General features: G+C 37.1%; 1 protein-coding gene across 1 annotated transcript; it reads right to left on the minus strand.

The window, feature by feature from the left end:
• Positions 1-699: 699 nt before the first annotated feature.
• LOC113668608 (DNA mismatch repair protein Msh2) lies at positions 700-27,901 on the minus strand. The gene is made up of 30 exons (XM_027184547.2): positions 27,772-27,901; positions 27,646-27,695; positions 27,515-27,550; positions 26,880-26,967; positions 26,620-26,768; positions 26,195-26,305; positions 25,953-26,039; positions 25,738-25,861; positions 24,987-25,067; positions 24,200-24,258; positions 23,742-23,862; positions 23,019-23,132; positions 22,839-22,900; positions 22,189-22,260; positions 21,847-21,963; positions 21,336-21,450; positions 20,806-20,861; positions 20,584-20,673; positions 20,210-20,381; positions 19,781-19,844; positions 19,050-19,111; positions 18,346-18,441; positions 17,422-17,486; positions 16,640-16,807; positions 15,945-16,036; positions 15,425-15,579; positions 14,454-14,521; positions 3,024-3,096; positions 1,983-2,032; positions 700-1,242 (listed from the first exon to the last, which is right to left on the minus strand). The coding sequence occupies exons 1-30, from the start codon at positions 27,899-27,901 to the stop codon at positions 1,087-1,089; spliced, it is 2,883 nt and encodes a 960-aa protein (XP_027040348.2). The 3' UTR covers positions 700-1,086.
• Between the last annotated feature and the right edge of the window lie 20 nt (positions 27,902-27,921).

Consider the following 27,921-nt stretch of genomic DNA (forward strand, 5'->3'; position numbering starts at 1 on the left):
TAAGCAAGCCTCGTTCTTGTTTCGCATTTATATTGTCTGGTTTGACTCTGACCACTGAGTGTGAAACATCTAATTTCCTTCACCATATCACCCCTGAATCAAAAATTAAGGTCACGAGAAAAAAAGGAAGCGATCATCATCTAAGAGTAGCTATTGATTGTTAAACAAATTCTCCTTGTGAGCACCTAAGGGAATTTATAGAGAACAGTATGGAGAATATACATGCTGAAGTAAGGTTCAGTTTTGCATCTGAGTGATTGAGTGATGCGGTCTGAGGTCGACACTCGCCATGTAAACTGCGAGTTCAGCGATTAAACAAGAAAGCAGCAGCCTGTCTCAGGGTTACGATGAATATGTTTAAACAATGTGTAAATCACACGGCTTCTAAACAACCAATAACCTGATTAAAATGACCACTTTTCGTCCCCAAAAAGGACTCGACCCGGCGTGGACTTCGTTCATAGTAATTTATTTGCATTAAAACTGACTAAAGATTTTTTTTATCTTGATTGACACAGTTCTTATCAAATTAACGAAACAACAAAAAAAGGCCACTGCGCTCACTTACGAGGAAATCACGATTTACATTGATAGTTATTCTAGGCAGGCCGTTGGAAATCTTCCATGTGTTAGTTTGCTTCACACTTGTCACACCTGAAAATTATTCGCAGCAAGGACACGCAAAGCAATACAAGGAAATCATCGTAACTGTTTTTAATTCTCTATTGTTTCATAACCTAATATTAACGTTTTAGTTCCTTCGAATTTCTTAGAACGATCTAACAGTAACAAACACCCATCATGCCAAAAAACATTCGTGATATTCTAAACCCATTAGTAAAATTTTCTACATGAAAATACTCTATCAGTGTTCGAGAGAACCATCTTCTGAGCCAGCGGTTTTTCGACGATGGTTCATTGATCACAAGTATGATATACTTTTGGGTTGGCATACAGCATGTACGTGTTGCAACCTCCCAACATTTCTGACCATTCTATCAGAGTAATAAACAGTTTCAATTCATTAATTCCACATTAAAGTGTAATTAAAGGGGTCGTAATAGTCCTTAGCCCTGTTCAACGTCCTTATTTGGCAAGGAGTTCTTGAATGTAAGGATTATTTCTGGCCAATACTTGTTCCTTTAATCTCGCTACCTCTTGTGAGGTTTTCTCTTCTGTCATAGACTCAACTGGCAACTTGGCAACTTGACTGAGGAAATCTTTGATTATTTCTTCGCCATCCTTGGAAACAGACAAAAAGAAAGCAAAATGGCTCATCGTGACCAATAAAGATACGTTTTATTTAAAGATGAATTATCACACGAGATGATATATTAGAAATCGGAAACTATCTTTTAAGTACCTAGGTGCGTCACGAATTAAAAGCACAACAGAGATCTATGTCTTATATCACAAAACCCACTCTACCACGCTGTTATGGGCGCATTTCGATAAACTATCTGAGTGTCATAAACCAAAATCATGGTAATCTAACGGCTGATTTTTTAATTAAAAAATTAAAAAAAGGAGTCAACGAGAATCCCAAAGATAAACTGGCAAACGGCCTGAATCGCAGGTCAGTGCGAGTGTCTAAAAAACGATTTGTTTAATGCTGTATCTGATTGGTTGAGAGACTGTCTAGAGTCCTATAGAACCATCGCAGAGCGAAGTAAGATGAACAATATTATTCACGATAAGTTTCCACACTTACTTGAAAATTGCTTTACTAGACTGGAAGATGCAGTGACATGCCTCGTTAGAGGAGTAGCCTCTCAGTATAAGCAAGCTGGTACACCGAATCAGCCTTTGGTTCAAAGTTTTACAGGCGTTCTTTACCCGACCCGACCCGACCCGACCCGACCCGACCCGACCCGACCCGACCCGACCCGACCCGACCCAGACCTCCCTCACTTTTTCCCTCCTTTTAACCGAACGCCTGCAACATTGGAAGAAGGACAAGATAACCATTTTCTTGTACCCACCTGCTTCACCATGCGCCGTCTCTTGGCTGGCGATGTGCCTGTATCAGAGTCTGAAATAAATCCGCCATGAAGCACGATTATAAATTAGCAGTAAAGACTCTGGCAAAAGTCAGCAGTAAGTTACATAGTTAACGAATTCACTTCCGTTAAAATGGGTAGTATTCATTGAAAAAAGAAAAACCAGACGGCTAAAATTCAGTTCCTAGTTCAAGTTCTCTTTCGCAGGATCTAGTTGGTAGAAAAATTGATGAAAAATGCAAAAAGCAATCGACACAAGCGTGGGAAAAGTGTTGGAAAGCCTCGCGAAAATCTAAACCTTCGACCAAGCGACTTCGTGCTTTAATACTTTAGCAACTGAGCTGCTAAGGACTAGTTGACGAGCTTGGTCGTATCTCAGTTCATACGTGACATGGGTTCTGAAAATAACTTGGATCGGCAATCTCATTGTCAATGCTGGTACTAGAAATTTCCCATCCCAAAACGTATTTAAGTGATTGCTATTAAATTCCTCAGAATTTAAATTATGCAAAACGTTTTAAAAAAGTGAAACATATAGCAAATACAAATTTTTTTGTTTCATCTAAATCCACTTTAATCGAACTTGGAATCTAACAATGCATGGTTGTTAAACATCATTCGTTAGGGTACGGAATGGATTGAGTTGGACTACAACCCATCCTCTACAGGGGCTAGATCACTCTGTGAGCTTGCGCTAAGTCATTCCAGATTGGGCCAAATCACTATTTTCCCTGGAGTGGAGCGCGTTGTTGTAATAGCCGACAATCACAAGGTGTTTTGGTCACGTACTGTCGAGAATTATTCGAGGAAACTGCAATTCAACAATTAGACAATTCTCGCTTTAATGGTTTACTAGATTGTATGAAACGAGACGGCAAAGACTGTCAACAGCCCGTTGTTACTAGTGTTTTCTCCTTTCTAACTGCGCAAGCGTAAGTCATGATCTAGCCCCTTTCACTGAAAAACAGTATCTCTTTCGGACCTCTTCGAAGAAATGCCACAAAATCGAATATATCTTCTCACCTAAAACTCCATCACCCAAGGACGCCGTGCTGCCTTGAAAATCTTCTAATTCCGCTGCTTTTTTCCTGGCAAACTGTAAAAGAAGACAACAGTAACGTAATTTAATCACAAATTTTATAATCAAAATAGTACAGCTTTGGAAAAGTTAAATGTTTGTGGTAATTTCCAAAAAATAAAAACTAGCAAGGTTAATCAGGTAACACTAATTACCAGTAATGAGATCTAATTAGTGATCTAATTAGTGATTAGAAGACAACAGTGACTTAATTTAATCACAAATTTTCATAACCAAAATAGTACAGCCTTGGAAAAGTTAAATGTTTGTGCAAATTTCCAAAACATGAAAACAAGCAAGGTTAATCCGGTAACACTAATTACCAGTAATGAGATCTAATTAGTGATGTGCGTCACATTTTCAGAATAATAAAGACACCTCGTTCGATTGTTTAACATATAATACGTGCGGGCACTTTGCGAGTTGTGTAATGTTTTTCCCAGCCCCTGAGGGGCAAGAAAAAACACCAGCAATAGGCAACCAACACTCCGTGTTATTTCTTTGTTTTTTTCTTGCAATCTCGTAGTAAATTTCGTTCTTTGGCATAGAGCGTTTTTCGATTGCATGTCGTAAAACTAAAATCAAGTAATAACAACTGAGGAAATATCATTAGGAACCAAAGAAAACTCAAAGAAAAAAAACGTACGTTGTTGGTTTTAGTGTCGCATTCAATTGACTCTGAAGTTGGAGCAGGTTTCTTTTCTCAAGAAAAATCAATGTACTGCTGAATTACAAGCACCATCGACCTTTTTTTTTTCAGTGTAATTTATAACAGTTGACGTCTGAAATAGACCAAGAACAACTTTTTCCCCTAAGATATCCGTCGTGCGAATTGCGCGAAATCCTTGGCAAAATAACCCAACGCCGCTTGAATTCTGGGAAGTAAGGCACGTATCAGAGATGCAAATGTCCGGTATTGAAACTCAATTAGCGGCGGCTAAAGTCACGGTAATTAGTAATAGTTAAATGATTATTGATTAAGCTTCGTTATGTGCGTCATCAACTTCAAAACAGCCATAAAGAATAACAAAATAACATTTAATTTCCTCCATAATCAATTGGAGTAATTAAGAAAATTGAAAGGTATTGGTAAAACGTGCGTATTTTCAAAACAACATGTCACGTTCCACCCAATCAGTAACATGGCGCTAATCAGTGATGATTTAACCCAATCAGCAATAACTGTAAAGGAAGTAAGCTAAATTAACTGTATGCATCATCAGGGGCACTTTCAAAACAACCTCACGATAAAAAATAACTAAATGAATAAATAAATTTCCTCCAAAATCAATAAATAACAGTAAGTAATACGATTAAGATGTATCGGTATAACGCGTCACGCGTCATAAAGTAAATTAAAAACAGGATAATTAAGTGTTATCAACTGAGTCGATGACGTAAATTGGCCACCGTACAGAGTTTAAAGGCTGACGTTTCTAGGGTTAGCCCTTCGTCAGAGCCCTTCGTCGCTCTGACGAAGGGCAAACGCTCGAAACGTCAGCCTTTAACCTCTATACGGTAGCCAATTTACGTTATCAGCTCAGTTGATAACACTAAATTACCCTATCATATTCTCCCAACGACGCAGCACCACAGTTTCTTTAGAAATTTACCCCCATCCATTAATTTCAAAACAATTTTAATCAAAACTCAGCCAGTTATTTATAATATTCGGCGCTAATTCCTAAGCTTAACCAAATCAGCAATGCCCATTTTTGTGAAAGTAGAGATCAGAGGCGACGGTATCAAAACAACTTCGCAAACTAAAAGAAAACAGTTATTATTTACCCATCAAATCCTTAGGGTGGCCAGCATCTAGTTTCTCCTTACAGTAATACTCCTAGTCATTCATTACGATCATAAGAGTAAAGAAAATGATGGCTTACTTAGGAAGCTTTGATTGTCAAACGAATTCTCCTTTCAGTATGAAAGAAGATGTATAGAGAAGAGTGCAGAGAATATGGATACTGATGTTATAGTGTAAGGGGTGAAAGAGTACTCTAAATAATGCTAAAGTTAAAAAAAAAAAAAAAAAAAAGAACGCTAGGGCAATCACAGAGCGAAGTAAAGCAAAGGCAAAAGAAGCCCTACACTACGTTGAACAATCAGTTAAAAATTGCTCAGAAACACAACATCAAATTTTTATCATCACCGGGCCAATAACGAAAAGCAATAAACAAGATACTTAAAATTCATCATCGAAATGCGTCGTGATCTTCTAAGTTATAATTAGCAGTTTAGGTCACTGTAGCTACCCTATAATCTTGACACTAAAGAAAAGGGTTGGTGTTCCACGAACAACATGCGTCACAATCCTATTTAACGATAATTTTAACTGGAGACGTCAGTTTGGAGACACCAATTAATAGAAATGGCTCACAAGCAGTCCTACACGCGATCGTTGCGCACGTCTCGAAGCAACACATGAGTACAAATTGCGGAGCCCACGGATGGTTTGGATGCACCTTGTTCGTAGCTAGGTACTGGTGGTAACATATGATGGAAGACGTGAAACTGTTCAGTAAGCAGACAAAAGTTAAGATGACAGAGATAGAGGAACAGAAAGGGAAATACTGCTGTTACAAAGGCAAGGCCAATCTGTTACGTTCTTGTGATGGTAAACACAAGGGGAAGGAGCCTGAATTCTCCGTCAAGCACCAAGGAAAAATCGAAAAAGAGGCTGAAAATTCAGAAAGACAAAGCGTAATGGAAAAGTTCATGAGGAGCAGGCTGTATCTGCGCGGAGGGAGTATGTCTGAAGAGGATGAAATGTTTGCGCAACAAGAGTTGCACGCGTTGGACATAGACGATTTTAAACCTTTGAATTTCAGTGAGATCTTAGATAAAAGATTGAGGGAAAGCAACAAAGGAAAGATAGTAACTAGTATGAGAGAACTCTGCGAATATCTAGAAAATAATTGAAGGAAAAAGAGTAGTGATTGTCTTTGTGAAAAAATATCAATATATCGAATAAATATTAAAGTCTCGCAAAATAGCTCAGGCTGTAAGGGCATTAGAAGTGATTCAATTGTTACGAAATCTTAGATGATAACTAAGTCCGCCTAAGCGGATGACGGGAGGATTACCTGGATGAAAACGCTAAACGAACCGCGCTTGTGATCGGCACGAAATCATAGCGGCTCCAAAGGAGCCTAAGCAGTTACCGCTGTGGACTCCTGCGAACTAAAGAGCTTGTGTTTCACGATTGCAACCGTATTAGGTGATCTGATCGAAATAGCGCCCACCAGGTCATTCAAACATCAATATTGCTTATATTTCTTTCTAGTTTTCTTTCATTTTGGTTCTTGTTTCCCATTCTCTTTAACGAATCTTTAAAACACAAGGTATTTTCATCAGTTAAACAGCATCTTGTTCAAGAAGGGAGACTTCCTCATAAGAAAACAAAAGAAGTACAGAAGTTTCAGAGCACGAATTTAATGGTTTTTTGCTTGGGATGGCGGTACGACTTGATTTGAAGAAAACACCGAGAAAGGGGAAGGGGATCGGGGAACGGTTCGCCGTGAACAAGAGTTAGGGACTGAAAATACATAGCAATTCAAAGTTGCGGATGACATCACGGAAAAAGGTCTGAAAACCAGTGTTGATCAAGCGCTTTTCGAATCTGGTCGTTATAGCAATTAGCATGGGCGAAAACAACGTTTTTATCGAAGAGGTTTTAACTTGATCTTTTCCTTCAAAAAGTGATTTATGCGAATATAAACTGCAGGTGTGAAAGAAATTGGGTCTTAGGAGTGGCGAATGTCTGAGAACTTATTGAGGGTTATAAGACATTTGAACCTACTAAGTCCACTTAGCTAAATCCACCAATCACAGAATTGATTACAATTGTAGAAAATCTCTTTCGTTTTAAATTTTAAGTAACAACTTTTCTCTTCCTCTCCCCCCTTTGTATTCTTTTTGTATTCACGTGCGGCGCGCGTGATTTCACAAATTAGCCAATCACAACAAAGAACTCTAACTTTGACATTGAAAAACTGACGTGGACATTTTTCGAGTACTTTTTAGTTTGTTTTCGCGGAGTTTTGCTTGTTTTTGAGCTTTCGTCCGCGTAAATTTGTTACTCCTTTGTTTGGAATTTTAAGAAGTTTCGAAGTTTTTATTTCAGCCAAATGTTGTGGTTCATTTAACAAGTTTGATACATATTTTCTAGGGAGTTGGGACTCTAGCCTCTTTTTACGTAAATGGATTTTTTACAACAATAACCATAGCAGCAACCACTTACCCTACAAAACTGGGGAATTTCCAAAATTGGAGGAATTTTATACTTAAGACAATGTAATTTTAATGGTTATGATTAATTGGTGAAAGGACTCCGCGGTGCTAATTTGGATTTCATTAGTACTAATAAGAGCTAGTTACAGAACCATCGAATGTTGTGGAAGTTTTAGTCAAGACACAAATAAATAACGGTAATAAGACCGAATGAAGTCCATTTCGGTTTGTAATCATACGAGTGATTAACAAATCGGGCCCTCCGCTTATCGGTTGTCCGATTTTGTAATCACTCGTATGATTACAGACCGAAATGGACTCCTCTCGGTCCTATTACCGTTATTAATCAGAACCATTACAAATTCTTCAAAAAGTCTTGGTGCATTCGCAGCTTCATTTTTTCATTAATCATTCCGTAAATTTGTAATCAGACAGTGTAATCGGACAGTTGGCAGTAATCGGACAGTTAAAGCAGCCAATCATACTAAGTTCACTCAGCTAATTCACCAATCACAGAAATGATCAAAATAACCGTAGCAACAACCACTTATCCAGAGAAAAACCGGAGAATTTCCAAAATGGAGGAATTTTTAACTTAAGACATTGTCTCCACTAGAGATATTTGTTCTAGGTGTATTTGTTTTTTCGGAAATTGAAATGGTTATGATTAATTGGTAACAGGACTTCTTGTCGTCCAATTCGTATAGGTAATCACATGAGGCCAAGTACTATTAAGGATTAATTGCACGAGAGTTTTCAAAATTTTCCAAAATTGCCCGAGTCGCGAAGCGACGAGGGCAATTTGGAAAATTTTGAAAACTCAAGTGCAATTAATCCTTAATAGTACGAGGTCTCATGGGATTGCTTGTTTATCAATAAAGGGCAAAATTTATACGAAGGAAAATCAAAATTTCAAGATAACGAACGGTTGCTATGCAACGGATTAGCCAATCATTAACAGGTAATCATGCCCTCTCTTGATTACTAAAAATGCCCTCGATTAAGAAAAAAATACCCTCTCTCTCAACCAATCAGCGCTCAGTAATTTTGCCCTTTATTGATAATGTCAGTAATCATACGAGTGATTAACAAATCAGACTCCCGCTTCGCGGTCGTCCGATTTGTTAATCACTCGTATGATTACAAACCGAAACTGACTTCACTCGTTATTAATTTTTCTCGACTAAAACTTCCACAACAGTCGATTGTTCTGTAACTAGCTTTAATTAGTGCTAATGAAATCCAAATTAGCACCGTGCGACACTTTAGAAGTAATTAGTAATTATCGTTAAGCTAGTTAGTCGGGTAGTTTGAACAAGAACAAAAAAACGCTGATTAACCTGAAGTAACAAGTCACAAACTGCAGGTTGTTTTCAAGGAATTGCACTAGTGATGGGGTTAAATCCATGGTTACTAAAACGAAGCTGATTGGCAAACGTCAAACCGCGTGAGAATATTGAGCGCATACTTAAAATTAAAAAAAGGTCTCGCGAGATTGTTCTCCAAATAAACATTGTACGCTTGGAAACAAACCAAAACAAATCTAATCTGCAAAATAATTGATCGACGTCATGTTTTTGTAGATTTCACCTATTTTAGCGATTTACTGAACGTGAGGTTTGAACAGACTACACGTGTGTTTGGCGATAGTTGTAACGACGCAAGGCCCAAAACAACGTTGACAAACCAATTAACCATGCAAGTACCACAGAATGACGCGGAAAAGATTAGCAAGCACAAAAAGGTGCTGATTAACTTGCAGGGTAAAGAACGTCATCTCTGTGGAGAAACTAACACTACGGCACAAGCACAAGAAACACAAAATGACAGCACAGCCACCTTATGCAGCGGATTCTTCATGAGTAAGCGAGTGTTGGCCGAAGGAGCAAACAAACTGACCCAAGAGGAGATCGCTATGCTGGAGTTCGACATTTTCAAACCCCTGGATTTCAACGAGATTCTGTTTAATAGAATGAAGAGTGGTGATTATCAAGGAAGGATCATCACTAATCTCAGCGAACTGTAAATACGTTCACTGACCCATTCAACAAAAATAGGTGCTTTACACTTACTTGCCACGGTTTTCTATCATTTTCTTGGTTATTCTACGCTTTTCGAAATGCAATCGATGAGTATCATTTTTCAGAAATCTCATATAATTGGAAAATGATCACGTCCTTTCCTCAATTTTCACCTCTCTAAACAACGGTGTATACATTTCGTCTATCTTTAAACCCTGATGCATTTCATTTCTTATACAGTATGATGTGAGTTTAAAACCATTCAAACTGCGTAAACGTTATCTCGTGTTACTCACAAGCAGTCGAAATTCTGACATGGAACACTTTATTTTCACTCTCAGTGATATATTTGCCTATGTCCACTTTAAACTCAAAAGAATAAACGAAAGAGGAAGATAAAGACAACTGGTTTTAGTAGTAATATCCATGTTGTTCCTCGAATAAGTGAAAATATAATGAACGAAGAGAAAAGAGAGCAGGATCATATTTCAAAGGCTTTCAAGTGGGAATAAAAAGGGGGCTCCTTGATTGGCGACAGCCAATCAAGGTGATTATCATCTGGACTTTTACTTCCCTGCATATGGAATATGTGATAAACTGCAGGTTGTTTTCAAGGAATTGACACGTGATGGGGATAAATCAATGGAAGTTAAAACCAATTTGATTTGTAGGAAACGTCAAAGCAAATGACATTGGTGGGCGCATACTTTAAAAATGTATATTGCAAGATTGTTCTGGAAATAAACATTGCGCACTTGAAATCAAACTAAAACAAAACTAATCCGCAAAATAATTGATTGACGTCATGTTTTTGTAGATTTCACCTATGTTACCGATTTACTGAACACGAGGTTTGAACGGATTACACGTGTGTTTGGCTATAAAACATGCACGTTTCGTAACGATGCAAGGCCCACAACGACGTCGACAAACCAGAGAAACACTGAACATCTATGCGCTTTCCAGCATTCCAATAAGTAAATTTACCATGCAAGTATCACAGAATGACGCAGAAAAGATAAGCAAGAACAAAAAAGTGCCGATTAACTCGCAGGATAAAGAACGTCATCTCTGTGGAGAAACTAACACTACGGCACAAGCACAAGAAACACAAAATGACAGCACAGCCACCTTATGCAGCGGATTCTTCATGAGTAAGCGAGTGTTAGCCGAAGGAGCAAACAAACTGACCCAAGAGGAGATCGCTATGCTGGAGTTCGACATTTTCAAACCCCTGGATTTCAACGAGATTCTGTTTAATAGAATGAAGAGTGGTGATTATCAAGGAAGGATCATCGCTAATCTCAGCGAACTGTAAATACGTTCATTGACCCATTCAACAAAAATAGGTGCTTTACACTTACTTGCCACGTTTTTCTATCATTTTCTTGGTTATTCTACGCTTTTCGAAATGCAATCGATGAGTATCATTTTTCAGAAATATCATATAATTGGAAAATGATCACGTCCTTTCCTCAATTTTCACCTCTCTAAACAACGGTGTATACATTTCGCCTACCCTTAAACCCTGGTGCATTTCATTTCTTATACAGTATGATATTGTAAGATATTGAAAGATTAAAACGATAGTTTCAAAATGAATGGTCACGCTATAAACTCATTCCAGGAATCATAACAGTAGATTTTAAAAATACTTTGTTTCACCATTCCTCTGTCCATTCAAACTACGTGAACGTTATCTCAAGTTACTCACAAGCAGTCGAATTCTAACATGGAATACTTAATTTACACTCTCAGTAATATATTTGCCTATGTCCTCTTTAAACTCAAAAGTAAAAACAAAAGAGGGAGATAAAAATATCTGATTTTAGAAGTAATATCCATGTTGTTCCACGAATAAGTAAAAATATAATGAACGAAGAGATAAGAGAACAGGATCATATTTCATATTATTTCAAGTGGGAATAAAAAGGGGGCTCCTTGATTGGTGATTATTATCTGGACTTTTATTTCCCTGCGTATGGAATGTGATGAACTGCAGGTTGTTTTCAAGGAATTGACACGTGATGGGGATAAGTCCATGGTAGTAAAACAAATCTGATTGGCAGAAAACGTTAAAGCTAGTGACATTAGTGGGCGCATACTTTAAAAATGTATATTACGAGATTGTTCTCGAAAAAATCATGGCACGCTTGAAAACAAACCAAAACAAAACAAATCTGCAAAATAATTGATCGACATCATGTTTTCGTACATTTCACCTATTCTAGCGATTGCTGAAAACGAGGTTTGAACAGATTACACGTGTGTTTGACGATAATACGTGCACACTTCATAGGGATACCAGGCCCACAACAACGTTGAGAAACCAGAAACACTGAACATCTGTGTGCATTCCACCTCCTTAGAAAATCAGTTAACCATAAGAATACCACAGTAAAAAGCGAAACAGAAACGCAACAACAACAAAAAAACAAAAACAAAAAAAAAACCGCTGATTAACCTGAAGGTCGAAGAACTTCATCTAGACGGACACACCCAAAATACGCCACAACCACGAGAAATACAAAATAACGGCACAGCCACCTCCTGTAGTAGGCGCACTTTCTATCAGTTTACTTGCGTAATAACCCTCGCAGGATGTTGGGAGAACACCCTTTCTATATTGCTTTCAGAAAATAAACTTTAAACAGTATGTTTCAATTTTCTAATGGTTTACCGGTGCGACAAACAATACGTTTTGGCCAGTCACGTATTTTGTGTTCGCAAAACATGTTTTTTGTGTTCGCAAAACACGTTTTTTGTGTTCGCAACTCCCATCAAAACGCGAGGGAACACAGTAAGCCTCAAACTCTGTGTGCTGTCTTGTTCGCTGGTGAATACGTCAAGCATGGAAGAAAAAAACAAAGCAAAACAGAAACGCAAGAACGATAAAACACCGACTATTCTGAGGGGTAAAGAGCCTTATTTATGTGCAGAAACCAACAGTACGCCACAAACTCAAGAAACACAAAATGACGGCACAGCCACCATATGTGAAGCATTCTTTATGAGCAAGCGGGTGTTGGCCGAGGGGGCAAGCAAACTGACCCAAGCGGAGATCGCCATGCTGGAATATGACATTTTCAAACCCCTGGATTTCAACGAAATTCTGTTTAATAGAATGAAGAGTGGTGATTATCGAGGAAGGATCATCAATAATCTTGACGAACTGTGAATACTTTTACTTAACCTCATCGACAAAGAAGGTGGTGTACACTCATTTAAGCTGCGTCAATATTTGGCAAATCTTTTCTTTCATTTGTTTGGTTGGACTCCATGAGTATTATTTTTCAGCAATGTATTTATTACCACTTTTGACATGTTACGGTTCTTCATTAATAAGGAACAACATTGAGTGGTTTTAACCTCTCTCCTTCTCTCTCTTTTTATTGAATTAGAAGTGCATTTGTGCACATTCATTACTGAGCATGCAAAGCTCTGAGAAAAGTTCAGAGCATGAAATGTTCCTTTTCACAATTGTGGTTCCTTGTGAGTAAACTTGGTATAACGTTTAATGAGTTTCATTAGTCTTGAAAATGGAGAATTAAAGTTTTGAAAATCTACTTTTGTTGTTGCAGATATGAGTTTACAGTGACTATTCAGTTTAGAACTATCGCTTTAATCTCACAATATCATACTGAATAAGTCAAGGAAAGCTATGGGGCTAAAAGAAAACTAGGTTTTAGACAACATTGCTCAGAGGTAAAGATCAACTATTTTTGCGCGCTTAAATTGAACGGTTGAATTGAGTACAAAGCATTCTTTAAGTCACAAAAATCAATCCTTTTTTTCCTTCAACATTCAATGCACATAGTTTTCAAATTAATTGCGAGATTGTCCACAAGTAAGCTAGTGCGCGTTTGAAAAACAAAACAAAACAACTTCCGAAAAATAATCGATCGACGTCAAAATGTTTCTTAAAATTTCCTTTATTTCAGCGTTTCTTGAAAACGAGGTTTGTACAGATTACACGTGTTTCAGCTTTTCTCAGATTTTATTTCTAATTTTTTCTTCGGTTATATTTTGATCCATCGAGATGCTATAGATAGGCATTACGCTATCATGTAACGTTGCTATAACTCTTATTTTAATGAGCAGAATTGTTGCTGTAGTTGTTTTGCCTTTTTTTAACAATGAAATGTACATCTGTGGCCCCTTGATTACAGTGAACACAAATATTGTCCGAATTAAGCCTTTTTGTGAAGATAACAGGATAATTTAGGGTTATCTACTGAGTTGATAACGTAAATTGGCCACCGTCAAGAGTTTCAAAGCTGACGTTTCGAGCGTTAGTCCTTCGTCTGAGCGTTTGGGGGAATTGTGGGTTGTACGTGTGTTTGTATGCAGAAAATTAAGTTACGCTCTTCGTGAGTACCTTGGGATTGGGTCAAGGACCCTGAACAGGCTTGAGCGTTATACATCAAGTTAAAGTTTGTTTCCCCGTCGAATATTGTCGATACGTCTCTTGATCACCTACTGGTCAGTTCTGCCGTGACGTTATTGGCTGCAAGGCAACCAACAACGTCACGTCTCGCAGCCAGTTATAAGGAGTTTAAGGTGTCACTACGGTGACATGTGGTAAATCGTAATCAAATTTCAAAGACTTTCGCCAATAGCTCGATGCGTTAACTGTTTCTGACAGTACGACATCTTCACTTCCGCATAATATATGCGGAAGTGAAGATGTCATATAAATAGAGATATAAATAGAGAGTTGAATTCAAAGTGAAAACAAGACTAAATTGCTGTCGAGGTTGCCTTGCTAAGAGGACGTAAGAGTTGATGATTTGACGTTTTTGTTCTGTATTAGACGGTTAGGAGATGTACAAAGTTTTAAAACGCACGTGTTTCGCTTATGTTCTGCTCATTAGATCTTTTGTTTCGCGCCGTTCTCATTGCCGTCACCATTTTGGTTTTCTTAAAGTCCCTCTTATCACGTATAAACAACAAATCAGACTACACGACCGTACTTGTTACGACTTTGAAAATTTCTCCACTTTCTACATCCTGGCAAAATTACTGGCACACCATTGACCATTGGCCGCTACTAAATAGGAAAACAAAGGCGCGGAAATAAAAGCAAAATAAATGTGGTTAAATAAGTAAACGTATTTTTACCTCTATGACGCTTGTTGGAAAGTGAGCAAGTTCCGCGACATGAATACCGAAGCTCTGATCACATACACCTGGAAAAATATAACAAAATAACAATAACATTAACGGTTTAAACTTTCCATTCCAATGTAGCTCGTAATCAGAGTTAAGGCCAGGCAAAACGCACGCAACATTACTATTGTTGTGCGTAAGGCGACATTTTTGAATATTGCAAGGTGTCCCATGCGTTTGGCCATCTCCTTCAACATCTCGCAACATGATCCAACAATCTTGCAAGATGTTTCGTTGAAATGTTGCGTGCGTTTGACCACGCTTTAAGTACGTTGTCAGCGAAATTATTACGCCCCTGATCCTAGACAAGTCAAATAATTCTCACAGGGGGCATACTCCCAGTGTGCTTTATCGCCCACTATTCCTGACCGAATAGGAAAATGGAATATTACTTTTTCTTCAAAGAGGAGAACTAGACAACCCAGAGAGAAACGCTCTGACAGAAGAATGGGACCAACTAAAAACTCCATCCCTATGTGACCTCTGGTCCGGGGAGTCGAACCCAGGCCCCAGCAGTGACATGCAACTGTGCGCAATCCTTGCGACTGACCAGAAAGAGAACAGCTGACCATATAAAGTACAACATCGAGGACGTCTTAGAAGCTCAGTATCTAATTCAAGGTCGGAACTCAACTTGGTTTTTGTTGCATGAAAGGATTAGAATTTTGATACTCCTCTCCAAACGGAAGTTAGTCCATCGCAGAAATTCTTCAAGTTTCTCTAAAAGTTGTCTGGTACCTATCAATACTCCTCGGTAGAGAGAGAAATTATGGGAGCAAAATTTCTTGCCTAAGAACACAACTTAAGCAACCACGAAGAGTTCGAACCAAGACCTCCCTCTCCAGCGCCAAACAAATTAGGACTGGGCTTAAGTTTCTCCCACAGGAATAGACATGCTCTTTTCCTCCAATTTCCTTGCTCACCGGGTTTAACTTTATACAAAAGCGTGAGAGTCCCACTGGAGGTCATAGCAGTAACGTGGAGGTTGGTTACCGTGGAAACGTCATCCGCAAGAGCTGTAAGCTCATGGAAATGGGTGGCAAAAAGACAGAAGCACTTGATGTTGGTGGCAATGTAGCTGAAAAGAAATGTTACAAATAAGATATGTGCTGGCCAGATTACAGTTTAACTCAAAAATAAAAAGAGGTTAAAATGGGTGTCACGGAAAATGGTTTATTTCATACTTACTAGCTTTAGGATACACTATAGACTACAAGCAGTCCCTTGTTTTCGGCGATTTCCGCCGCGCGAGTAAAAAAAAAAAACAACTTTTCATGTGTCTCATTCCGGCGTTCCAAAGTTCCACGTGGCGTGGTAACATCAATTCTCTTTTGTTGTTTTTCTTGTTTAACTCGCGCGAAGGAACTCGCCGAAAAGGAGGGACTGCTCGTAGTTTGGATAAGCTACATCCTGGTTGAAACAGGTTTACTGCTGATTTCTTACTGTGATATCGCCCACGCCAGTCCAAAGCCATCATATGTTGATGTTCCCCTTCCTAGTTCATCGATAATGATGAGAGAGTTTTCAGTGGCAGACTAAAGAAGAAAGAAAGCAAATGAGAAATGAAACAAATTTATCAAGCCAAACTAAATTCGAACGAATAAAGGGGGGTAAGTTTCTAAAGAGACTGTGGTGCTTCGTTGGTTGGTGAGTATAACAAGATAATTTGATTTTATCAACTAAGTTGATAATGTAAAATTAGCCACCGTAAAGAGTTTCTAAAGCTGGCGTTTCAAGATTTAGCCCTTCGTCAGAGCAAATACTGGCGAAGGGCTAACGATCAAGGCGTGAGCTCAAGAAACTCTCTATAGTGGCCATTTTACATTATCAACTCAATTGTAAACTCTTCTAAATTCGAACGAACCGAGAGATGTAAGGTCTTGCAGTATTCTGTCTGTTTGGTCTTCGCTGACACATCTATTAGAGGGTCGTGTGTACCCTGGAATTTCCCCCCTTAGCCACGCCCTTTGTAACTGTAACATCTACAAGTATGTGCTGAATTTCACAAAACAGGGACACTTCAGAAACAGAAAGAACAGTCCTTCTCAAAGTCTTCCTGATTGACTCACTGTATTTTTTAGCTCCCTGGTGACCCTAAACAGATAGTGTTATCAAAGAAAATATGCGAAGATCCCTACCCTCAATATCGAGGCAGTTTCCAGCATTTCAGACATAAAGGTAGAAACTCCTTTTAGCTGACTGTCTCCAGACCCCACTCGGGCTAAAATACAGTCTGTTATGGAAATTTCTGCTGAGCTACAGGGCACAAAACAGCCAAGCTGAGCCATTAATACAATCACTCCAGTCTAACAAGGAAAAACAGAAATACACATCATCAAGTTGAGACATACAACAAGCATTACTACAAGCCAGGGACCCAAATTAACCTTTTAAATCCTACGATCCAAATATCAATTCTCCTTACTGTCTGTCGTACAATTCTTGTAATTTTAGCTCTGAGAATTTGTTATTAAATTCAACAATATCCATAAGTTGATGCTTTTTTTCAACATCTTTTTCTTAATTATAAAGTACTGATATTGTAAAGAGAAATTACTAATTAGACACTCCTAAGGGTAAAAGGGTTCAAGAAATTCCTTAATCACCCTTTGGCACCTAACTGGCGAATAATAGTTGCCAGCAGTACATTTACAGTTACCAAGTTATAAACTGTAACTTAAACAGCTGTTTGACCTAAGCAATAAAGGATCGTTCATTCTGACAACATTTTGACAATGAACCCAAGAAATCGACTCATTTTTAACAAATGTGAGAAGATTTTAGTCGCGTTGTGTCGCATAGGGGCTCGTATCGGTTGCAATCTTGATCCCTTAAAAACTGATTTATTCAAAGTCACTTTGAAGAAAGATTAGATCAGGAAACGAATTGTCTTCTAAGACAACAATAACAACCAACATACCTGTCTGATGTAAGTAGATTTACCCCCCATATTAGGGCCAGTTATTATCAAAAATTCTTTGTTACCTGTTAATAAACATTGTTATAAAGATAACAATCATTTCATAACAATTAAGTCACATTCTTAATCATTTATATATTTTTCATTATTTCATGGATAATTACGACTTCCACCGAGCTATTTTCTCTTTTTCTTTTTTTCCATAAATTTTTACAACATGTATGTTACATTTCAATTCATCCCCACCTCAAGCAAGTAATACTTAAATCAGTTTGAAGCTTCAACATTCCCCCTGGACAACCCAACCCAAGTGCCAGACTTAATGGTCAATTTTTTGTAAAAGGCAAGATCAGCGACCATGACTTTCTTGTAGACATTCATCTGCTCACGACAGTAAACTCTTTACCTTCAGACACCTTCACATAAAAAACAGGTGTATTCCTCTGAAAACGGACTTGACAATTTATGTTCAAATTCCTTACCCCTGGGGCACAGATGGGTGTTGGGGGGGGGGGGGGACAATATTGAAACTTTGAATTTATTGGCACATAATGTAATTTGCCCCCTTAGATGGACTTCTTAATGTGGGAAACCATACCTTTTAGACTGAACATATAAAAATACAGTTATAATGATGATGATACCAATATAATAATAATAATAATAATAATAATATTAATAGTAATAATAATAAGAAGACGAACAAAAACAATAATTGTATCATTGTCTCATTTACTACTCAAAACAATTCTGAAAAAAATTAAAAGCCTATGGTTTCCAAAGGCAAAAAACTGAATAAAAAATGTATCAAAGTTGCCCCAGACCCAGTTGTCCAAGCAGTATTTATCAATTGTAGTTCAATAACACAATATTATCCTTACAATACTTTTATCAGTTGCAAACCAATCACTCAGTTCATTATACCTCTTTCAAGCTTGAGATCATTGGAAATAAAAGCCACATCATCTTGAACTTCAAGACAGGGATGTCTTGCCATGTCAAGTTTGATGTGTCCCTCTCCTGTTAAGTTAAAAGAACATAAAAAGGACTCACACAAGACTGATTTGGGATGGTGTCTGGACAGTATTAATAATGAAAGTCATATGATTAAAGAAAATTATCAACCACTCTAGTAACAACTTATAATAAAATAAAATCAATTTGACCTGCAGATGAAAATCAGGAAAAGAAAGGATCCTCACAGGTGGTCTGCAATTTTAACAATTGCAAAAAAGAAGCCTGCAAAAATTTAGGCTTTGACAGGATTCAAACCTGTACCTTCCATGTACAACAACCAACTAGTATCTGGGAGGAAAGGGTCCAATTCCACTATTGCATGAATTGTTTGAAGCTTCTTTTCTGCAATTGCTAAAATCTCAGCCTACCTTACTTTGCTTGCTTAAATATGTAATTTAACTACCAATAAGAAAAAAACAAAAAACATCACAGGGAACCAATAAGAATTGGTTGAACACACTTAGTTCCAAGAAATTGTTGATCCCTAAAAATCTTGATGAAGGGTGCAAGGTGAAGGAGAGGATAACAAATGAATTACATCTGATGCTCAAAAATGTTCTTGGAAGGGAAGTTGTAAAGTAGTAATGATATCATCTTGTTCTTGGACTTACCTTTGGGAGTAATTTTTGGACGAACAAATGGAATAGGAGCATTAGCTGAGACATGCGCAAAACTGAAAAAAGAATTAATTACAAAACATAATTAGATAATTGACATACCGCTGTCTGCATTGGGCTATCGTTTACCCATAATACCTTAAGGCCAGTTTTGTTAATAGAAACACACTGTACCATGGATTGATAATTATTACTGAGAAAACACCCAACCTTAACCCTTTAACTCCCAAGATCTCATTAGTGATTCTCCTTACTGTCTGCCAAATGATTCTCATAGTAGCAGTTTGTAGAATTTGGTATTAGATCAATTAGTAATCCCATAATTGATATTTTTCTTTATTCTCATCACTTGTCTGCATGACATTGTATAGATATAATAAGGAGAAATTCTGCCTTGGTCACTCACAGGAGCTAAAGGGTTAGTAAGTCAGTAAACTATATAGTTCCTAACCATTTACTTGCACATAATAATTTATGTAAGAACTTGGAGGGAAGGGGGCGTAGTCAGCCTATAGCCCTGTAGGCCTGGGCATACAATTCTTTTCCACCCACTTGGCTTTTATCATATGACTCTTGCAAATTTTGAAACAAAAAGTGAACTTTCTTATGGTAAAGGCTCACAACAAGTCGAAAAGCTGACTACACATCTGGAAAGATATGAGAAAAGTTTTGACTCTTTCACAACCAGCCAGACAGAATCAATCACAGATTGGTTGAAAACTTACCTTATCAAGGCATCGAGCTGAGCAATAATGTCGCTTAGCATTTGCATTGGCTCACTGTAACCTCCTGTCATAAAAAAAGTAAACATGATGCATAGGTTTTTTTTTTCAAGAGCCACACCACATGCATATAAATGCTACCCTGCTTGACTTTGGCTTGATGAAAGTTGAAATGGTGTCCTTATCTTTATAACATACTTTTCTTGGACCAGTCTCTTCCCCATGCAGAGAGGGGGGGGGGGGGGGAGATACCATTCTCATCAAGGATCTAGACAGAGTTTGTCAAATTCTATTCATTTTCCATTTTGCTTGAGACAAGCAACAGGGAGTGTACACAATTATAGCTATGGGCCTCAATTTTTTTACTTAAGACTCAGGGAACCTCAATTTCACATAGCAAAGGCAAGGAAGTATGGTAACATGCTTACATACCAGCCACTTTTATCACTTCATTGGCCAGGTTACTCTGCACTTCATTGTAGGTCTCCTTAAAAGCTTGAAACTGCTCATTCAGTTGCCGTAATGCTGAATTATTGAACCTTATTCCATCCTTTCTTGTGTCTATTGTTGTAAAGCGTTTGTTGTTTCTTAAGGCCTTTTCTTCCTGTAGTTCACACACACCAAAAAGGAAACATGAGTTGCATTGAAATTCAGTACCTTAACTGTTGGCTGGGTAGAGCACATCCAAGTAATACTTTGGACTATGTCAGGTTACCACAACATGACCTTGAACCAAATATTTCCCCCTTCGCCCTCCTATAAGGTCAATAAGTACATAATACTATTGTTTACAGAAAGAAACTTACTTTTTTTGTTATCCTGAAGAAATAACCAAACTGGTTATTGGTTTCCAGTTTTATTGATTTTCCTGCTTCAAGACCAAGATCTCGTGCTGCCTGTAAACAAAAGATCGGTTAAAAATCAAAAAGAAGTTTTACTCAATTGACTGAACATTGTTTTTTTAAGTATGAAACAGCATGAAATTTTTCTGAGAACAATCATAAAACTAATATAAGCTTAAAACTAACCTTGTTTAGTTCTACTGGTATTTGCTCTAAAATTTCATCCATCTTTTCTCTACACTCTACAGGAAAAAGGTCACCCTAGCTATAAATAAATTTTTCTCAAAAACAAATATGAGTGGATGCTTTCTTTTACAACAGAGGAGTTTAAAAGAACTTTGAAAAAGAAAAAGAAAGTATTCATAAAGTCAATAGATCTTCCATATCATTATAAGGCTAAACCTTTACACTTCAACATCAGTAGGCGGATTCTCTATACTTTTTTTTTCTTTTTTTAACATTTCCTAAGGTGCTGACAAGGAGAATTTGTTTAACTATCAAGAGATCCAGATCTTCAGTCAGTGATCATTTCCTTTATTCTTGTGACCTTGATAAAATGTTTGATTCAGGGGTTATATTGTGAGGAGAAATTAGATGCTGGTCACTCTTAGGGGTCAAAGGGTTAGTTTCATTTGGAAAAACTAAACTTTTTGATGAAACTACAAAATTGTAAAATAAAACAAAACTGTAAAATAAAACAAGAATGCAAATCACACCTTGCAATCCTTCATCAAAAGAAGCCTTGATCAAATATTCATGGTTCTCCACCTGATCAAGATCTACAGTGGTCTCCACTAACTCAATGAACTTTTGAAAGTCTTCAATAAGATCCTACAAAGAAATAAATAGCTGCTCTAAACAGTATTCTACAGTTTGCTCCAGATTTATCAAAGATGAAAATATCCCTTGAAGAGATAAGGAATATTGACTAGCATATCTCAATTACCAAGCCTTTGAACTAAAGCTGTAGTAAGGTTAAAGAGATATCAGTCCTTTACACCCAAACATTGGTATGCTTATACTCCATACAGTTCTCCATACTTTTCCTTAGGTGATGGCCTGGAGAATTTGTTCAACAACCAAGATCTTCTTTAGTGGGTGATAAATCTCTTTATTCATGTGACTTTAATGTGTGATTCAGGGGTGATATTGTGAGGAAAAATTAAATGCTAGTCACTATAATTAGAGTTTAGAGGGTTAAAAATAAAAAGTTGTTCACTGAATCACCTTTATGGGTGTTGTAAAGCAGTCGCGTATAAGCTCATGGTGATTTCCCTGATAGCCAGTAAGAATACCAGTGAAAGTAGGAAGTCTATGAAGAGCTTGGTAGACCCTCACACAGTCCTGTTAAGTGAGAGAAAAGGAAACAAAGTGATGCAAATAAAAAAAAAATCCCACTTTTTGACACATTAACTTCCAAGGATGTTAGACTATTTAAATCCGTGACTTTGTGTTTCTCAAGCCAAGGGTACCACTTTAATATTTGAAAGAATAGCTATGAATGAGCCCTCTGAACAACTTATTTCTTTGCATACTTAATCAAATATTATTAATGGTACTGTATATTACCTGTAAACTTGCTTTCTGTCGCTGGAATTTCTTGGCTAGTCGAGAAAAATCAGGAATTTTTCGCAACTCTTCCTGTAAAAATAACAGCACATCCAGAACATTGAAGTTCTCAAGTAGCATACACAATATCTTCATTAGACAGGTTAATTATTGACTTTGAAAGGAAAGACTTGTACCCTTGATACACCCTAATATCAGTATGCACATTCACTAAACTGTTCTCTATACATTTCCTAAGCTACTGACAAGGAGAATTTGCTTAAAAACCAAGAGCTTCTTTAGTCAATGATAATTTCCATCATTCTTGTGGCCTTAATGAGTAATTCAGAAGTGATATTGTAATGAGAAATTAGATGCTAGTTTGTTAGGGGGTAAGAGGGTTAACTAAAGATAAGAGAACTTACATCAGTACTGGTACTCTTTCATTATCTTGATACAAGTTTAGTTTAGTGAGGTTGAACTAATGCCTCAAACTTGGATATAATCAACTTGTGTTTCTATTATATACTAATTCCTATCTTTCTTTGACTACCATCAGTCAACAAAAGATCTGAAATACCTTTCCATGGCAATATATCACAACTCCTTCTTGACATGAACATAACAGCTTTACTCACAAGCTTTCAGTTAATCACCACAAATGTACACACCTGAATGGTTTGTCTAAGTTCTGTGTCTTCAAAGAAAACTTCAAGAACATCAAGTCTCTCTTCTGTAAAATGAAAATTAACAATTTAGAATGATCACAAATGACAGAAGAAACTGTTCACACAGATGTTTCACATACTCTAGTATGCCTGCTGTAAGACTGCAATTATTTGTAGACTAACCTATTTTGTTTTTGTCCATCAAAGGTTGTTTAATCCACTGTGCTATTAACCTCTGTCCCTGTGCTGTCTTTGCCTTATTCAACAAACCAACAAGACACATACTCTTATTGCCTCCTGGAATGGAAGAACATCAAACAACTGTGTCAAAAATTTGAGACCAAATGTTCATTCCTGTTAGAGGTTGATAAAATAAATGCTTAAATAATTAAGCCTATAACTAAATAAACTTGTGTAGAATCGGGTCAAATAAAAGAGTAAAACTGAGGCTCTACCAGGTCTTAACAGTTTTATTCTAACTGTAACACTAGCACTTTTTCTTTCATTGGGCAAATGCTATATGTGGAGCCAATTAACTCTTTTGCTCCCAAGATCTCATAAGTAAAATTCTCCAAACAATTACATGTCTTCCATACAATTATGTACTAGTTCAAAGACGTTGCTATTGGATCAATTAATAATCCCCCAATTGACATTTTCCTTTACTCTCATCACTTGTCTGCTTGATATTGTATTCACACTGTAAGGAGAAATTCTGTCTTGGTCACTCATGGGAGTTAAAGGGTAGAATGTCACAAGGGAACTTAAGCAGAATGAATGCTATGAATAAATTATAGGCTGCCAATTGTGAAAAAAGTTCCATATCTAACTAAATGATTTCCATTCCATTACCACATGCACATGCAAATACTGAGGATACAAAAATATCCAAAGGTAATACTGTACCATCTAATGGGTTTGGAAGAAGATTGAGAGCTCTCACAGCTGCAGCATCAAGCTTCATAAACTGTGTTAAGTCAAATGTGCTCAGATGAAACTGACTGAAGTTGGACTCATCTGCAAGGAGCTGCAATTAATAATAAAACAAAGTCTGAATAAATATCGGTAGCATATTCCAAAAACTAAATTTTCCTGAACATTGAACAAGAAAAGATGATTACAGATTAAACTTGTAAGCATGCACAGTTTTGATGTACTCATTTCTAATTTGGGGTGATATAAAGTGAGGTGAAAATATTTGCATTAATTCTCACAGGCCTTAATTCTACTGTTATTTTGAAACTTACAATAATTATGCATGAATATATAGGTGAAAGAAATGTTTTAAAAAGGTACATGTACATGATGTATGATGGCAACAAAACAATGAAAATGTTTGCCACAGTAAAGAGTTGGTGAGTTACCTCCAAGTACTTGATCAAAGCTGCTAGAGAAGATGTCGCATGAGTCAAGTCTATCTCCGCTGCAAAAAGGAGATTCACATTCACTGAGTACAATTTAAATGACATTAAGCAATCTCAGACTGTTTGTAAATAATACAAGCATGAAAGACACCAGCAAAAGTATCTTTAATTTGTATCCACAAATAAAAAACAAAATTCTTCGCCTTGTTCACAATTTTCTTGCATGACGTAGCCAAAGAATATAGTCATCTTGACTTCCATGGGTTTATACGGTCCAACAGTATATTATATTGAAGTTAATGTAACTTTTGTTGTCTCTTAATCCTCTAACTCCAGGAGGTGATCAACTTCTCCCTATAATATCCATATATTATCCAGCAACCAGGTAATGAGAATACTCAAACTCATCATGGATAGTTTGATCTAACACCACATTCTAGTTACAAACTAATTTACAGGATATGATGTGCAGGTAGAGGGGAGAATTAACAATCAGATCTTGGGAGTTAACAGGGTTAATCAATTCTTACTTGAAATAACAAACACTCTTCTCTTTGCATTGGGAGAAAATTGAAAAGTTGATGGACAGCAAGAGCAACAATAAATTTTATTCATGTTACCCTCACTGGGCCATCTGCCGATGCTTGTCTGATGCATTCGGTAATTCTCAAGATATTTATTAGACTGAGAAAGCTATTTAGCTAAAACAGCATTCAAGCTATCAAACCCAGAAGTATTTTATTTCCTCTAGTGAAGTGTTTTGTAAATTAAATAACAAAAGACATACCCAAAGTTCCACTATTTCCACTTGCTCCTAACTTCAAAAGCCTGTTGAGATCCTGTATTATGTCTTTGTTGGAAAACTCAGCTACAAGCATGACAAATTGATACATACAGTAAGCTATAGTTATCCTATTTATTTAAGCCATTAATTAACCCTGGATTTTTCAAACTCCCTTTCAAATAAAACATAATACTTGGTGCTATCAACTTGGGTTACATTACAGTCTTTTTTCACCATGGACATTTTAACTAACCAAAATATCCATATATCTATTGACTTTGATCACTCCAAATGACATGAGATATACAGAGAATAATACATGGACATGCAAAGATGTGGAATTTCTCTTCCAGTGTTCAACTCAATAGCTCACAAGTGACTGCAGTGAACAAGTGAGATGTTGAGTTGAACATGAGAAGAATAACTCTATATCCAAAAGCAACCATGTATTATTTTGTTTATAATATAAACACAACAGACCTTCAATGACAAGACTTAAAGTTAACTTTATTAATAAAAGAAAATAAAAGGATCGACAATCCTTGAATAAAAATAGTGAACAGCATTGGCACTAAGAATCAAGATGAAAAAAGGTGTTGAATTACTACAAAAAAAACAATGGGTATAATTTTGAATATACAAAATTCTCAGTTATTGACTTTGTCCTCAGCAACAGAAATCTTCTAGTGTCTAGGGGTTATAGAAAAATTATTGAAACCCCTGCTTTTTGCCTTAATTTCAAACTAAATCTTACATTTTTTCCTGTCAGATATGAGAATGTTGCTTCGTTGAATCACCTCTAATACTTTGGCTGCATCAGCACTTGTGTCGTTTTGTGGCAGTAAACATTCCTTTGGACCAAGCTGTACAAGCAAAGCCTAGGAAATAATTCATTTATTATGTATACCTCTTATATTCTTTTGTTTTACCTAACAAATAAAGAGATTCCATATTTAGCATGTTTCTTACCTCCAGATTAGAAAACTGATCATTATCGACAAATTCACAGACTCCAAGCTTCCTTGCTGCAACATCAGCATATGAAGCACCTACCACCTGTGGAAAAAAAAAGGTTAATCATAAATGATTTTTTTGATGCTGTAACTTTCACTTTTGTTCCTTAGTTTGCTTCTGCTGCATCTTCTTCCCAACACCCAATCATACTTGTCACTTTGTGGTACATCTTGTAATGAATTTTTAAGCAAACATACCCTTTGGCCATTTTCCATACCAAGCTTGATTGCCATGACGACTGCGGACACAGACATGTCATTATTTCCAAAGAGAATGTCTTCAAATTGTTGCAAATTACCAGGTGATGCCTAAAATAAAGTTATGAAAATATATCACATATGAAATGTTCTCCATACATTTCCTAAGGTGCTGACAAGGATAATTTAATTAACAATCAAGAGTTTGTTTGGTTAGTAATCATTTCCTCTATTCTTGCAACCTTTGCATTTAATGTCATTGTAGTCGCTCTTAAAGGGGCAAAGAGTTAAGATAATTTAAGTGGCAATTCAAGGGAAAAAAGATGTCTAGACAACACTGATAGCAAGATTTAAATAACACATGTTCAGTCCATTCATTACGAATTTCTCTGTTTAATTGTTAACTAATTCATTGCATCTTGTACCTTGGCAACAAGTTCCCAGGCTGATGTGTTCTTTGCACCTTTACTTGCTCTGTACATCTCCACTCTATACTGACGTACAAGTAACAGATCCCGAACTGTACTCTCAAAATTCATTTTACTCAAAATAACTGATGGAACTTTCTTTTCACCTGCAAAACAAGGTACTTTTTACATACAATAGCAAATATCACTGTTTTTATAACAATATCATATGCTGAAGGCAAGCAGTCTGTTAAGTTATTTATTACATTTCAACATACCAATCCCAAGATATTTAATAACACTTGTTGTCTTGAAGACTTCTTTTGCGGCAAATGCTGCATCAGGACCATGAACAGTATAGTAGTCCTGTAATGGAGGAGGAAAAGACAGAGTATCAGAGCAGTCATGGAGGGGTGGGCATAGAACAGATATCATTTCAAAGAACAATGCTTTCAATAAAAATAAAAAAAATTAAAAAGTGCAGTGATTTCCCAAAGATAAACACAAGCAGTGACTTTCTTAACTTTTCCGTAGAAAACATATATAATTGCACAGGGGATAAAAAAAATAAACAAAAACGAAAACAAATTAAGAAGCCCAGTTCTTCTGTAGAAAATTTGATTAATGCATATTAATAAAGTGTGTGGGAGGACTTAAGTAAACCAAGTAATAGGGGTAAATGACCCCCCCTCCCCCCTCCTCCAACCACCATGCTCTGATTCCCCCCCCTCCTCCCCACACCCTACCGCGCACGCCAGCAGGTACAACTTCCCTTCATTGTTTTGTGCACACTGCTCTGATTGTTGATTTAGTGATGTAATAGTCTGCCCACTATTCATCAACATCTGGTAGTACAATTGTGTATACAAAAGAGAACCCCAGAGATCAACATTGTGAACGAGCGAACACTTACCGAGCGATCGAACACACGGAAAGTTGTTTCAGGTTTCTAAAAGGGAAAAAGATGGTATACAATTACATGAATTAGGAGTGAATGATATACCATGTCGTAAATCACCGCAGAAGGCCTAAACAAGAACATACCTCGGGCAATGAGCGATAGAAGGCCAGAAAGCCCTGTTCTGCCGTTCCATCTGCAAATTTACAGACAAAAATATCTGTCATGTACAATCGTCAAATTAAGGTAAAACATTCTTCAATTGTCATTACCAAGTGAAAACTGTTGACAAGGTTGCACAGCCATTGCAAGTATGGCGGTGAAGCAAAATATCTTACACACGTGAGCCACAAATTTGGCGGGCATCCGGGACTTGCCTACACAATCGCTATTTCCGTACATCACCGTATTAGCTCCGTATT

Source organism: Pocillopora damicornis, chromosome 8, assembly GCF_964200805.1.
Source record: "Pocillopora damicornis chromosome 8, jaPocDami1.2, whole genome shotgun sequence".
Classification (NCBI taxonomy): Eukaryota; Metazoa; Cnidaria; class Anthozoa; order Scleractinia; family Pocilloporidae; genus Pocillopora; species Pocillopora damicornis.

What these genes read in the sequence shown, in the direction of transcription:
- LOC113668608 (XM_027184547.2), bottom strand. Translation starts at nt 27,901, where the DNA reads ATGTACGGAAATAGCGATTGTGTAGGCAAGTCCCGGATGCCCGCCAAA. An exon ending in TATTAAATATCTTGGGATTG is followed by an intron (nt 26,769 to 26,879) that starts GTATGTTGAAAT and finishes CTTGTTTTGCAG; the next exon opens with GTGAAAAGAAAGTTCCATCA. An exon ending in AATCTACTTACATCAGACAG is followed by an intron (nt 16,808 to 17,421) that starts GTATGTTGGTTG and finishes TTTCCTTGTTAG; the next exon opens with ACTGGAGTGATTGTATTAAT.